The sequence below is a fragment of the Apium graveolens genome, chromosome 7 (genome assembly GCF_009905375.1).
Source record: "Apium graveolens cultivar Ventura chromosome 7, ASM990537v1, whole genome shotgun sequence".
NCBI lineage: Eukaryota > Viridiplantae > Streptophyta > Magnoliopsida > Apiales > Apiaceae > Apium > Apium graveolens.
Window position 1 is genome coordinate 9678784 of NC_133653.1, and position 16675 is coordinate 9695458.

A 16675-nucleotide genomic window follows, 5' to 3' on the forward strand; every position below is an offset into this window, starting at 1 on the left:
TTTCTGGAGTTTGCTGAAAAGACACTTTGAATGTTGTAGTAGTTGATTACTGACTAAAGTTACAAGAAATATATACAGATGTATATATTTTCAGTACCAGTACCAATACTGCATCCCCTCGCTATTTTCTCTTTTTTACTGTGCAAACATGATTTGTAGACTCATCATACTCCTCATTGTGGTTTTAATAACATCACATGTATCTGTATTTGCAATTCCAGGCAATGACACTGATCAACAGGCGTTGCTTTCTTTTAAGGCTTCGATAACAGCTGACCCATTGGGTGCACTAGACTCGTGGAACAATTCCATCCACTTCTGTCAGTGGATTGGCGTTACATGCAGTACAAGACGACAGAGAGTAACAGCACTCAACCTCAGCTCGCAAAACTTGGTAGGAACATTTTCTCCTCATATTGGAAATCTCTCCTTTCTCAAGGAAATTTACCTCTATCAAAACAACTTTCATGGCTCAATCCCAAATGAAATTGGTCTACTATTTCGCCTACAACATCTTGATCTAGGATCAAATTCTTTTCAAGGTGGATTTCCTCCGAATTTGAGTAATTGTGTAGATATCAGAAACATCAGTATGGATAAAGATAATCTGAAGGGAAAACTACCTATTGAGTTTGTTTCTTGGCCTAAGCTTTATTGGCTTAATCTCGGAAATAATCATTTTACTGGATTAATTCCACCTTCTTTAGGGAATATATCTTCTCTTCGTTTTTTTCACTTAAGAGCTAACAATCTGGAGGGGCATATACCTTTGGAACTAGCTCATCAGAGAAACTTAGAGATTCTTAGTTTGTCACTGAACAATTTGTCGGGCATGGTTCCCCTACCACTTTACAACATTTCATCCCTCCATATCTTTAGTCTAACTCAGAATGAGCTAGAGGGAACGGTTCCAGCAGATTTGGGTATCACCCTTCCTAAGCTGCAAGAATTTGAGGTTGCTGCAAACAGATTTTCGGGGCCAATTCCACCATCAATAACTAATGCATCTGATCTTGTAGTTCTGGATATCACAGTAAACAGTATTACTGGCCCTATACCAGACAATTTTGGTAGCCTTCCCAATCTTGAATGGCTAAATCTGGGTCATAATCCACTTGGAAACAATATGCGTCCTGATGACTTTAGCTTCGTGAATTCTTTGGCTAATTGTACCCATCTTTATCATTTGGGCTTAGGACAGAGTGATTTTATAGGGCAGCTCCCGAATTCACTTGTAAATCTCTCCACCACAATGCAACTTCTGTTTCTTTACAGTAATCACATTTACGGAAGCATGCCTCGTGAAATTGGAAAACTTGAGAACCTGACAGTACTTTCATTGTCAAACAACTTATTAACAGGGACCATTCCAGAATCAATTGGAGAGCTTTCAAATTTAGGCAGACTACATTTAAATGGAAACAACATTTCAGGAGCAATTCCAACTTCCATTAGCAACATTACTCGTTTATTTAATCTCAGTTTGGAGAATAATATGCTCGAAGGAAGCTTACCTATTGGATTGTTCAATATTTCAACTTTACAGGGATTGTATCTTAACGACAACAGCCTAAACGGTGTGATACCAGAGCAAGTAGTCGAACTTTCCTCCCAATGCACTTATCTTTATTTGGGGCGAAATTTATTCACAAGACCACTACCATCGAACATTGGAAGCTTGAAACAATTAGTCCATCTATCTGTCTCGAACAACAGATTAACAGGTGATATACCTGCTACTCTAGGTAGTTGTGCTATGATGGAGGAGCTATATATGGATGGAAACCTTTTTCAAGGTGGAATTCCATCTTCTTTCAAAGCATTGAGAAGTCTTAAATTTTTGGATATCTCAAGTAACAATCTATCCGAGAACATTCCAGGAATTTTTGATGGATTTCCTCTAATTTAATTTGTCAATCTTTCGCACAACAAACTTGAAGGTGAAGTGCCTAGGAAAGGTTTATTTTTAAACATCAGTGCTTTTTCAGTCGTTGGAAATTTGCAACTTTGTGGAGGTATTCAAGCACTGCATTTGCCTGCTTGTCCGGTGAAAGTCTCAAGGAATACGAAAAAAGTATTTTCCCTGAGAACAATACTTCTTATAGTTCTTATACCCCTTGGTATCTTTTTAGCATTTCTTGTCCTTACTTGTTATCTCCGTCGAAACTCCAAGAAGTTGAAAAATAACCCTGTCCTGGTATTGCAAGAAAACCAGTATCTCAATGTTTCATACAAAGATCTTCTACTAGCTACAAATGGATTTTCCCCAAATAATTTGTTAGGTGAAGGAAGATATGGTTCAGTTTACAAGGGAGTTCTCAGATTACCGAAACAATCAATGGAACACATTGTTGCTGTGAAGGTACTGAAAGTTGAAGTATGTGGAGCCAACAAGAGTTTTTTGGCAGAGTATGAAACGTTGAGGAATATATGTCATCGTAATCTTATCAAGATTCTCACCGCATGCTTCAGCACGGATTATAAGGGCAATGACTTCAAGGCATTGGTTTTTGAGTTCATGACTAATGGGAGTCTGGACGACTGGTTGCATCCAAGTCCTTGTTATCAGGGAATTGAAAGAAACTTAAGTTTGATCCAGAGACTAAATATTTCCATTGATATTGCACAGGGAGTGGATTACCTACATCATTACACCCATGCAGGTATAATTCATTGCGACATAAAGCCAAGTAATATTCTTCTTGATGAGAATTTTGTTGCTCGTATTGGTGACTTTTGTCTAGCGAGGTTCTGCTTTGCTGCTACTACAAGTGACATCAATCAAGAAAATTTGAGTTCAACTGGTGTTCGTGGAACTGTTGGATATGTCGCTCCAGGTGATTTTTAGTACAGTTTTTTTCCATCAATACTTAGTACTGCTCTACAGGATTGAGTTTCAAGATGGCTAAATTTTTCTCGAAGATCTTAATAAATTGATATTTCTAAACTTTGCGAAGTATTAATTTAACATGTAATTATTTGCCATTTTTTAACTATTTTGTTGTGCAGAGTATGGAATGTGTGCGGAGATATCTGCAGAGGGAGATGTGTACAGCTATGGAATTCTTCTTCTGGAATTGTTTTCAGGGAAGCGACCTACGGAAAGCAGCATGACAATGGACTCTGGTAATAATCTGCATGACTACGTGAGAAAGGCACTCCCAGAAAGAGTAATGGACATTGCTGACCCACAGATATTCTTATTTCAAGAAGAACGTGGCTTAACTGTATATGAATATCCATCATACAGCAGGGCTACATTGGAGGTATGCCTGGCATCGATATTTGAAGTGGGGATCTTATGTTCAGAAGAGATGCCAAGAAAACGCATTGGCATCAGCGTAGCTGTTAGGCAGTTACAAATAGCAAGAGACAAACTTCTGCAGCGCATTCAGTAACGTGCATCAGAGACCCAATAATACTGCCGAGATTTATTCAAACTGTTTACACTGATGGTAAAGGTACCCAGGTCTTTTACTGTGTTTTTACTCTTTATCTCCAGTTCAGTGCTTCTGTTGATTGGTTGAGTTGGGAGAGAACGCCCTAATTCTTCTTCATGTCTATATATTTAAAAGGTACAAGTGTACAACTGATTACTAACTTGACCTATTAGCCTATTCTTAGAATAGCTTGATCATTTGGAGCACATTAGTTTCCTTGTAGCATAATGTATACCTTACTAGCACAAGACAACAATATATCAACTTTAATGCAAGAACTATGTTTTATGACATAAAAAGTGAAGCAAATCAAAAAAAGGAACATGTGTAAGAGGTATATAAGTGAGATCCAGTTTGACGGTTAGTTACTTGGTTATGATATTGAATCATCTCACTATTTGGGAATTAGGTTTGTCAGGCGCAAGCAAGATATTGTGATTTAGAACATATATTAGCATAACTTTCTTTACATCGACATGTCCACTACAATTTCACTCACATTGCATTTTTAAGAGTCGTACCCTCTGATTAACCTCCCCACCTTATTATCCTTCAGAATGTACTGTCAATTACATTTTCTAGTCCTTGAAAACTTTCTGATAGTGAAAACCTGTATTGTGCTTGATTCTAGCTTCTCGTATTACTGATTACAGGTGTCATTCTGGGCATTCACAACATTTCTAATTGCATCTGTTCATCGTAATCCTGTTTACCACTTGCAAATAAAGAGAATTGACTCCCTTTTAAGTTGTCACATGGTAAGCTAATATTTTCTATAAGTTCAAAGTAGTCTGTCAAGCGCCATGTCCAAGAAGAAAAAATCTGTAGAAATGGATGCCAAGATATGCAAAAAATTGACTAATTGACAGAGGTCCGTCATATTACATGTAGTTAATTTGATCATGATTATAGACAGTACCTCAAACACAAAGGATACTCATAAGAAATGTTGAAGTCACTAAAACATTGTAAAACCTAGAAAACCCTCAATTGACAATTGGAATGGTATACTTGGCAAACAGCGTATAAAGACAGTGAATATTGTGTTTTTATAGGATCCAAATGGACAGCATTGTTGTGATAATATTTTAGAGCTCAACCTCAGAAGGACCTATTACTACGAGTGACATTGCCTTGGGAAAACCTAACAAGAAAATCTCTCACTGATCCAAGTTAAAAACATGTAAAGTGAGTTTAAAATGCATGAAAACTTGTATATGTTCATAGTCAACATGCTTCTTTCTATTTTGAGTAGAGGTAATTTGCTATTTATTTATTAATGGTCCTAAAACAAAAATTAAAGGCTAATTTTAGAATTGCATTGTGATAGACCATGAATTGCTGTCACCAGATAAAGCTGAGTATGCGTACGAGAAATAAAAGAGGAAGCAGATGTAACTTCAGCTGGGATCTCCTACTAAATCACCGCCCCACCACCAAGCAGAGGTGAGAGTTCGTAAAATCCACAGCAAGCCTTAAAGGATGTTGATGTAAAGCAAAGTAAAGAATCACCAATGAGCTTTGTATTGAGTCATAGGAGGAGGAAAGGTAACAAGAAAATGAAACTCATACAGTATCAGTTTACTATTGGTATTCTCCTAACATACATGAGTTTTATCAGAACATAATAGTTGCTACAACTATCAGAAAGTGATAAATTTCTATTTTCTTCTGATTTATGGAGGATTGAAAAGAAGTTGATCCTAAGTTGCAAGTTTTGTTCATATAAATGGCAGGTAATTAAACATGAAAACAAAAATTAAACATGATCTTGTAAAGGACTTTGAAAATTATCATAGCACAAATATCTACCTCGAATGGAAACATGTTCTGCACTTTAACAAACTAGGACATGACACATGATACCTGACCATTTCAGAAAAGTTCAGATGACATTTAGCTATATAAAAAAAAGAAGCTCAGATGACATTACATTTATGAATAGTCTTAATTCATAGTTAGACATAAACTTTTCAAGATTAGCTAAACCAAAATTTTCAGTTGCTTAAAACTTATTAGTCTGTGTATACTGTGGGGAACTTTTGCAACTAAACCCTGAATCTATTTGTTTAGTGAAAATAGTTAATCAATATTAGAAGTCTAGTTGATTAATTGCAACCTCTAGTAACACGCATCAAACAAAATTTGCAGCTTCGTAGCCTAGAGCAATACATAATATGTTTTGTCCATTTGATCCTCTTTGGACTGGCGAGTTCATATAATTTAAAAATGATGTATTGTGTTTATTTAGCTAGTACTTTTGTAAATTTTGTGGTTGGTTTTACGTTCAGGCGAACTTCTATAGGTTCAAATGGGTTAAAGTGTATGGGAATGGGACGGATTATATTGTTTTATAGGAATTCAGTAGCAAACAATGTAGATTAATTTGTGTCAGCCTGCAACTAGGTTCTTTTTCTGGGATTAAGCGGAAGTCTCATGAGTCCTAATTATTCTAACTACGTAACAGAGACTGTGTTTGAAGAATTTTATTATAAGATACAGTTTGTTTTCATAGGTATTTTCTGCTAGATAAACGTGAGCAGAATTTGAAATCTGAGATTTGGTACTTGCCAATATTCATGTATCTTATAATTTCTGGGATACTGACATTTACGCTCATGGGAGTCCTTAAAGTGCATTTATTAAACGAGGGCAATCAGTGTGGAACATTTAGTCCCACTACTTAAAGCTCTGCTATGAAGCTTGTAGAAGAACAATTATTTCTGTTCAGTGCGGACTCTGGGAGATGATGGACTTACTCGTTGTCACGATTCAGGTAAAAATGTAAAAGCTGTTAACACATTCAATTCACACAAAATGTAAGGTCACATGACTTGCATGTAAACTGGACACAGATTTTGATTTGTTCAGTGTACTAATAGGAGGGAAAAAAGAAGAAGTTCTTCTGGTGTGATAATTGCCAGTCTAGTCTCAGTTTCAATATCAAAACATCAAATCCGTAGATATAATTATATGGCAAGTACTTCAGAGTACATAACTTTAAACTCAAAAGGTATTGTAGAGAGATTTAGAAGAAGGTACTATAGAAATGGTGTTATGTTCACAAGATCGAAGCTTAATAATGTGTAAACGACAATTACTAAATTGATTTGCAAGTAACTACGTTATTTCTGATCTCACTGTCACAATCTAGCAAGTCCGGTTTTTTGACCAAAATATAGCAAGTCCAGTTGAGGTTGTTTCGAGTTTGAAATCTGCTTCAAAAAGACTTTCTTCTTGGCTCCATTTACTTTGAAAATCTTGCATTAGAAATTAAAGCATTTTGTTTTCTTATCAGTTATTTCATCAGAAACTGTAGGTACTGTACACAGTTAATTTAATGTGCTTGAAGGGTGTCCCCATTTATTTTGTGCCCTGTCATTGTTGCTCGATTCAATTGTACACTGTTTCTTTGAAAGTTGGCCCCATTCTCTACCAATTTACGTTTCTGGTTCTGAATACGCTATTGCAAGTTGTTAGCCATTATGATATCAACGTAGTGAAGAGGTAACACCGTTACAATCTGCGTTTAGATTCTTGAGAAAAACCGGAAATGGAGATCGTATTTAAGGCTGTCTTGAATCCCTGGCTGCTATCTAACTATCTATTTGTATGACTGTATCAGGTTTGTGACTGTATTTATAATTTTTGGCACGAAACAGGGGTAAATCAAGGAAAGACTGCTGGTTGAGGGTGAATATGCAGGGGACCATATTTGTTTTCGTAACATATATTCTGAGTTAACATTTTTTTAGCTACTGAATTTGCACATGAAATGAAAAGAAGTCACTGTAAAGAGGAGAAGAGTAATGACTCTTTGAAGGCTTGGAAATATCTGACATTTCATGAATTTAATGACCAGATTTTCAGAATTATTGTGTTTGCCAGAGGATGGCCACCGGCATATGTGGTAAGTCTTCAGTTCTGTCATTTTTGTTGGAATATTTACTGTACCGATTTACCTATTTGTGAAGATCATGCATTGCATTTGTACAGTGCTTTTCGACCACCCGGTATTCTCTTCATTAATCAACCCAAACTAAGTGGCCTAAGGTGCTTGTCAAGAAACTACGTAAGGCCTAGCCTCGCGGATATCCCTGTCTTCTTGGTAATAACAGGTCATAGCTTCAGAGCACAATAAAGCATGTATGCGCAAGTATTTAAATTTTTGCAATTGACCGTACAAAAAAGGGTAAGGGAAAGAAAGACCAGCTTCCGAATATCCATGTTAATGTAGACTCTCAAAGAATTACCCACTTGAAGATCCATTGTTAGATTTAGAGTTTTTCAGCTTTTAAGAACAGTGCTTAGCTCAGCTTTAGCATAAAAGTGTATCACTAACAAGGAAGTTTCCTCTGTCATTCGGAGGTTTTGTCATTTTACAAAGTAGAGCAATTGTATGCTTTTCTATAACTTGTTTTCTTTTACAGTAAACTTTAAAAAAACATCTCATAAGACGAGTATGGGCTGTCATTCAGCCATTCAGGGGGGCTGCACTAGAACTATATATAATGGGAGTACACAGGGTAATTCAATTCATGTACTTTTGTTCTGAACAGCAAGTCAAGCAGCTAGCTCTGAGCACATGTCCACCGTAAAAGTTCTGTGTATTCCCTGTTACAAACAGTTGTAAACATACAAATTTTACAAATCCAGATATGTACAGGATTCGTAATAGATAAAAATACAAATCACATAAATTTAGTTTAGTATATTCACGTCAACTTCCCGTGTTAAACCTGTTTGCTTAAATGTTTCCGCAAATCTTCAATCGGTCTTTCTAACTGTGCCCAAGACACACAATAAGCACTAACTTCCATGAGTTTGGTGCATTTTTATTGGTGGAGTTGTTGTAAATGTAGGGGATCCATCAATATTTATGATTAGAGGACCAATCAAAATGTACCAAATTCATGAGAGTTAGTGCTTATTGTGTGCCTTGGGCACACATTAGAAAACCCGATATTCAATTTATCAAGTCCTGCTTTGCGATCTCCTACATTGCTATAAAACCTAGGTGCAGTGGAAGTCCATTAAACCTAGCTAGAAACATAAGATTACTAAAAATACCAAAGTTGCAGCTTTTACCAATGATATTAGGGGAATTATAGAATCTGCAGATATTGCTGTATATAGACAACAATTAAAAGGCAGGCTAGAAAAGTACCGAGACGAATAGTAGAGCTACCTATCTATTTACCTATTGTCCTATTTGAAAGGGTTACTTAATCGGTAGGTGTACTATATTATGGGACGCTATTTAATGTACAATAGACACTTTAGAAAGCTACAGCTAAACGACAGCACAGCTTTAGGGCTGGTGTTTCCCTATTCTTTTGACCAAATTTTAGACACACTGACCTAGCTAGATCACCTTTGTTGTTCAACTCTAGCCATGAGTTCCTTTCATCTTATTAATGTATAATTATATGTAGATTTAAATGTTAATGTGGATTATTAGGATGTGATTCATGATTAAGATAATATAGAATAAATCAAACAAAACCAAAAATATCTTGAAAAACAGGAATAAGGGGCAAACTTAGACCCAAGTCTAGAGATTTTTTTTCTGAAACTCGATTTCCAGTTAAACGACCAACATCAAAATATTGACAATATTTCATTTTAACCCTATTCATTTCGAAATCCTGGTTCCGGGATCATGCATGCATATATCTCGTAAGAACGCTAGCGAACGAGTAAGATGTATGCAGATCAAAGTCAGGGTAGAGATGGGCTATTTTATACTCCCTTTAAATTCTATACATTACTTTTTGACACGCTTTTCAATATTCATTTAAAACATAGTTCCATAATATTTTTTTTTAATTTTTTTTCTAAATAAAAATTTTATGTTTAAACTTTTATTTACAAAAAAAAATTACAAAAAACATTATCAAATTATACTTTATAAAAATCTCGAAATGCGTATAAATAGTGCACGTATAGAATCCGTTGAAACGGAGGTAGTATGCAAACTCGGTAGTTTTACAATTGCAGATAAAATTCCCAATAATTTTAGAACCTGAAACCGGAATTTGAACCAATCGCAAAGATCGAAGCTTACCAGTCTAGGTTAATGTTCAATCGTACGGAATATTTGGGTTAGTTGGGTAGTCAAGACTGCATGAGCATGAGTGCATTCCAGGATTGAAAGTTCAGAAATTGCAGAAGCTAAACGGTGTCTATATGGACCAGATTCATTTATAAGGATAAGATGTGTCAATTAATTGATCATCTTTTCAGATCAGCTGCAAGTACACATTTAAACGTCAATCAACAGCTCATCTTTGTTTGCAGTACAATATTCAACTTGTGAATTATATACATTGAATTGGAAGATCAGAACACCGTTTAAACATCACTTCAGTATCTTGTAACTCGTCAAGTGTTTATCAATTCGCTTACTTCCAAAATTTATTAAATTTTCTCTCCCTAGCTAGGTGATCTCTAATTTTCTGGCTTCCTAGTTCCTACCCCCACGGCCCCACCCCTTCTTCCTCTTAATTACTTTTTGGCGGAATTCGAATAAATTAAACATGTAAATAATATTGTAAAAGCAGAAGGAAAATATAAAATTTAGAAATATCTCAAGGAAATACCTCCTAGCTGATGTTAAGCGTTGCTTATAACTTATAAGGTAAACGTTTGAAAATAGTGTCTAGCTAGGTTTAAGGTGCTAAGTTGCTCATCATTTTTTAACTTTTCTCCGCTATTTTATCATTTTTCTTAAAAATCCGTGCTCAACCCAAATGTAAACCCTTGGTAGGGACGGAGGGAGTACTATTTTTACACAAAAGGTTATTTTTTAGTCGAATACTGATCTTGTTACTCATTTTTTGGATAATAATTTAACTTCACGTCCTTAAATATTCAGAATACTATATAAGGGTGTCATTACAACATCACATATCAAGTGTTTAGGACATTTATAAATAGAAGTTAAGAACTGATTTATATTAAATTACTAATTTTTTCAGACCGACATGTAATAATTGTTGAGTTCAGTATTTTTGTATTGGATGTTATAATAATATAGTCAAACTTATATCTTGTGCCGGCCTGATATAACCAACTATTTTAAGAAGAGCATTAGCCTAAATATGACAGGTAAGAACGAAACCGTGATTAATTAGTTTAAAATGATTAATTAATTGACTAATTAGAATGAAAAAACAGTTAATTTACTGATTACAATGAAAAGGAACTGTTAATTACAATCATTTTTAGGCGACGGTCCCTTTCGCAACATATAAGATTGGAAAGGACAATATCAAAATCGATCAAGATCTCCAAGAATCTAAACACCAAATTTAAGATAATTTGTACAAGGGTCCCTTTGATTAACATAATGGAAGAAAGCAACCTTACGTTTAAGTGTGTAGGGTAAACTTCATTAATTAGCAACTAAACAAAATCAAACATATGAATTTTTTACCAGACCCATAAGGCTGGTCCTGTGATTTGGGAACTAGATCTAATGGTTCAGCATGGCCTGGGACCCATCATAGATAGTGGTTCAAGCTTGATGAAGACTCAAGTTGCATGGGGATCAATGCAGCTACTAACAGCACCAAACATTTACTCGAAATTGGTTTAATGTCCCCATGCATGGATATGTATATGTAACTGTATTAGATGGTCACTTTCATCTGTTTCATAAGCTCCCTAATAGCCTCTCTTGATGGCAATTAAAGGAAGAGTGCCATTTGTCCATAAACATAAATATTTAACACAATTCAACACCTCTTAATTGACATTTCTCTAGTTGTTTTTATGGATGTCAAAATTTGTATATTCTTAAAATTAAACTTAGGAAAGACTACGGTTATATACAAATGATTTATAACAAATTTAAAATATCATGAATAGACACTACAAGAAACTTGGTTTTGATTCACCGTTAAATCGATCGTTTAATTACAAAATTGGTAGGTAATAAGAAATATACTCTAATCGAATTATTTTATTGACCGTTTACTATTTTGATAAATTTAAGGTAATTTCGACCGATTATAAATGTTGATTATTTTTTCCTTTTTATAATTACAAACAGTATTATGCGGTCAAAAAATGTCCTTTCTTCTTGCGGTGAAAACAAACGATTACAAAAATATCTTATAGCGGAATGGTAAAATATACAGGTAAGCATGTCTGTATAATTGATTTTGATCTAGAGATTGAAGAAAACCTCATGAGAATACGACACAGCCCAGAGGCTAAATTTTGGTTTGAAGTGAAAAATGACGAATATGACAAAATTTTATTATATTTGTGTTCTTTTCTGTACCTGGACTAAATTCATTATTGATTTTTGCTACATATTCTCCAACTATTTTATCTTATTATGATGCAAGCATCGTGGCTGGTACATACTAGTTGAAGACAAACAATTAAATTAAAAAATGTAATGTATACGTATACGGTTGAAAAATGATGGCTCTTGTAATTGTCGTATTAAACCCTAATCTTCGACAACAGAGCTCTTGGCCCTAGGGCATCTAATTGTCCTCAATACATAGTAAAGAATTGTTAAGTTCGTCGAGAGGGACGTGGATATATCAGCACCACACATACAGATATTTTTTTTTATGGTTGAACAATCATGAACAACAAACAAAGAAGAAGCTATAAATATCAAATGTTCTAATTCCTCAAATTACCTATAAAAGGTTTGAAAGAGATTGTGTTGGCAATATATATACAGGGCAATAGCACTCCCTTGGAAACCCTCTAGGGAATCGTGTTATTTAAAAAATATAAAATAAATAATATATAATTTATTTTATTTTTCATTATATATAATTATAAATTTTAGTTATCAAGTTAAAAATCGAAGTTATATAATTTTTTTATTTAAAAGATCAGTGAAATTAATAAAAAAGTTTAAATTAGTTTTATAGTAGAATCACAGTAGATACATACTTATTAAAAATTATTGCACTGTAGAATCAAATTTAAAATCAAGTAATTTTATCAAATTTTAATTGCTAAATTTTTATTATATTCAAATATATTTACTATTCTAGATTAGTATCGAATTTTATATTTTTTGAAATAAAATTTTACAATTTGTGATAAAATTTTATAATAAAATCAATTTTTTTCACGGTTCTCCATAAGATGGTTCTACACAGATGACCTATATATATGCTGGTAGTAAAATTTTAGCATTAATTTATTGCAAACAATATAATAAATTATATGTAAATTAATTTTGATAAATACGGATGCTGATTGACACACAACGGATGAGGTGTTCTATGAGATTTTTTTGAATTTCTCTTGGGATTATTCAGTTGATGGCAATCGATGGTCCAGATATTAAACAATTTTGCTGCACTTGTTTGATTTTATATTCTGTCAAGAATCTGCAAGTCAAAATCTTATACAATGCAATAGAAATATATTTGACAATTTTCATGATAAATATTATAATATGTTAATAATTTGTTGTTATTATATATTAATGAACAGTAAATCAATATTCAAGGGAACTCTAATAAAATGAAAATTAATTAAACAGCAGGACCATCTGTCCATCTCAATGTTTTGTATAAGAAGTGACGTGGATTTGTTACTACCACGTAAATAAATTAATTGTGATTTTCTATGAGGGATATTATGAGTATTTCCTTTATTTGATTGAACTTTTAGTGTGAGCCCATTATTAACCAAAGTAAACGATATTAATAGGAGGGTTCACCCTTATTATTCTAATAATTCTTAGAACTTATACTCTCTCCGTCCCTAAAAACGTTTCCTCTTTGTATTGGACACGTTTGCCAAAGCACTCTTTTGATTGTTAATATCTTTAATTTCGTATTAGTATTAAATATAAAAATTTTATTGTATTAAAGTACTCATAAATACGAATCCAACGAGATCACTAATTATTATATTTGATCTTATAGATTAGACATAAATTAATAGTCAATCGCTTAACATGAATAGTGCCCGAAATCAATATAGGAAATATATTACGGGACGGAGGGAGTACATTTTAGATAAGTTAACAAAGATTTTTCGGCAAAATTCATCCAATTTTGTAAATTTGTATATATATATATATATTTCAACTAATTTTTTATATTGTATTGAAATAATTAGATATTTTGATAATTGATTTACATAGTTTAATCAAAATTTTGGGTTTTATATTTTCCCTATTGTTATTGTTAAAGAATAAAGAGTATAACATCATATTCTGGCCTTCTTCTACCACCTTAAGGTTTTATTACGGATGGTTATTTAACATGGTATCAGAGCTCGGTTTAGGAAGAAACTTGGGTTCAAGTCCTCCCACCCCCATTTATTTAATTTAAAAATTTATTGTTAGTATTGATATTGGTGTTGGTTGTATTTATCATTGTCAATCGTAGCGAAAAGTATCGTTCGATTGAGGGAGAGTGTTAAAAAATAAAGAGTATAAGATCTTATTCGGGCCTTCCGCTACCACCTTAAGGTTTTAGTGCGAATGGTTACTTAACAATTAGTATTAATTAGGGTTCTTCGACAAAAATTGCTTTATTTTGTAGTATTAATGTACTATTTACGTAGAGTTTAGATGTAGAATATAACATTATATAGTAAAATTTTTTTTATTCTGTAACATTAATATGCAATTACGTATAATATTAATTAGGATTCTATAGCAGAATTGTATATGCAAAATTTCGTGTTTATGTATTATATTTTAAAATTACTTTTAAACACACAACTAAGCAAGAAAACATGTATTTAGATTTTGATTTAGATTCTGAAAGTATATTTAAAATTTAGGCTTCTGCAGCAGAACTCGCAAGAGTTATAATATTTTATTTTAAGGATTGATTCTAAGTTGAGTGCATCCCATTAGTAGGATATTATATAAAAAATAATTTCGGTCTTACTCTAACATTTTTAAGACATTTAGATAAATTGGTTACTAAACACTATATCATAATTAACATTGATTGATGGGTCGACATAAAGAGCAATGTTACATATTTAAAAAAAATCAAAAAGGTTCCAAAATGACACATGTTATTTTTTAATTCGTGAGATTCATATTAATACATGATGTGTCATTTCATTTATGACTGGGCATTTAATAGCACATTGACAACTCATCATTTGGGAATGATTTTGAAAATCGTTGTAGGACTCTAGCATTTCTCCGGCATAAAACATGTTAGAATTGATTGACGGATCGACAGAAGTCTCAAATCCAAATCAATGCCATCCTCAAAATTCACATAATTTATTAAGATAAATAATTTCTCACAATGTGCACATTTTGATAAAAATCAGCCACGTGTCAACCGCGTCATTTGATAAAATTTTTGGGAAAAATACTAGCACTCCTCATAAAAAATGTGCAAGTAATCTCCTCTTCGACCCTAAAATGAATCTTAGAGAGCTCACCGGATTAAATGGCACTCCGATACTATTACAATTTATTAAAACAAATTAATGACTCAAAAATAGCGTCCCACACCGCTACCCCTTTGACCAAAAAAAAGTTTTTAAACAACATGATCAAAATAAGAAACTAAAGCGTCAAAATTAAAATGAACGGGTTAATCCAGGAAGGGCACATTTTGGTATCCATTTTCGTATTTTTGTAACGCAGCTCACTACTAGAATTGCCTTGAAACACGTTTACGCCGTAGTCCAGAGATTTTTTGAGGAAAGAAAAGAAGAGAAGAGATGTGGCAGAAGAAATAAATCATTCGTGTGCTCCTGAGTTTGTGTAAAAAAAGAGAGAAAGTGATCACGAAAAAGAAGATAATATGAGAGGATCTTTTCAAATCTTCCCATTTTTGAAATGAAAGTTTTGAGGGAAAATTATATGAAATTTTCTCCCCCGATCATTTCTCTTCTCTCGCGAAAAAACTCGGGAGCACGCCTAGTAAGGAAAATTTTAAAATTATATTTTCTCTTCTTTTCTCTTCTCTCCATTTTCAAATTCTGAAGCACAGTTAAAGTGTACGTATGGATATACAATTTAATCTCGACAATTGGTGATTTATTCTTATTTTTATTGAAATTATTTTCTTTTTAAATAACCTTAATTAATTCCTTAATTGAGTTTACAAGGAACCATATACACATTAGTATTTATAACTGATGAACATCAAGATCATGTATGAGATTTTCAATATACTTAGTTTTGCAGTCATCTACTTTTCTCTCTTTTTAATTCCTTTTATTACACTTTAATACCAGTGATGTTTCGATGCCAACAATATAAAACATTGACATCTTTATGAAACACGTGAATTAAAGCATTTTTAGTTGTATATAAAAGTTGAATTGACCCTTAGGGACCACAATTAATTAAAGCTAAATACATCCTAATAATTAATTATTAGGTTAAATTTACTCGTCCTAATAATTATTAAAAAACGAATATTAAGCTAATAAATTATATAGAAAAAAGAATATTAATAAAGTATACTAGTCGCACGTATGCTTAAAATTGAGGATTTATGGGAATTAAAATTCATCTAATGACCTTGCTAATCTTTTGATTATATAAAGGTTATATGGCTTTTAGAACTTGTTTTAAGAGAAATCACATCATAAGGGCCATCGTAAAATTGTTTAGTTTCAAGTGGGGGTTCACTTGCATCAGTGCTGAGGAAAGCATCCAATTTAACCAAATAATTGCAATATTTATACAACAAGTGATGTACCTTATAATGTATCATTGTGTTTTGTGTGCATTATAACAAAAAAGTTGTCGTACAACTCCTGTATATATACATTACAGATGATCGTTTTCATAGACTTGCATATTTTTTCACGGTGGACCTCGTTTGCTGATCTCTTGGAATTTGTTTTCTCGGTAGAGGGACCAAAATGCACATACACCACAAGGTTAAAGCTTACTATACATTACTCTAAAACCCTACTTATTTCTCAAGGGGTATTTTGCGGTTAGTTATAGAATAAGTAAAATTAATCCTATTGGTGGCTTCATTTTTTATGCACGATTTTGGAGAGTAAATTATGTTATTCAAAGAAAAAAGAGAGAGAGAGAAAAAAAAATAATGTTAGTTAAAACACAATTCTAAAGTAAGGATTTTCAAGACTTTAATTTAATGGGTCTATACTGGGGTCCACACGGTCTAAATTAATTTAATTTAATAAGTTAAAATCTATGGCACACGGTCTAAATTAATTACACGAGACATTTTATCAATCTTGGTGTTAAAGTATTTCAAATGATATTTTGCATTTTCGGGCTT

General features: G+C 33.1%; 1 protein-coding gene across 1 annotated transcript; it reads left to right on the forward strand.

Annotated features, from left to right (window-relative positions):
* The first annotated feature begins 1913 nt into the window (after positions 1 to 1913).
* Positions 1914 to 8037, forward strand: LOC141672324 (putative LRR receptor-like serine/threonine-protein kinase At3g47570). The gene is made up of 5 exons (XM_074478893.1): positions 1914 to 2837; positions 3010 to 3461; positions 4094 to 4198; positions 4771 to 7350; positions 7437 to 8037. The coding sequence occupies exons 1-2, from the start codon at positions 2339 to 2341 to the stop codon at positions 3396 to 3398; spliced, it is 888 nt and encodes a 295-aa protein (XP_074334994.1). The 5' UTR covers positions 1914 to 2338; the 3' UTR covers positions 3399 to 3461; positions 4094 to 4198; positions 4771 to 7350; positions 7437 to 8037.
* The last annotated feature ends 8638 nt before the right edge of the window (positions 8038 to 16675 follow it).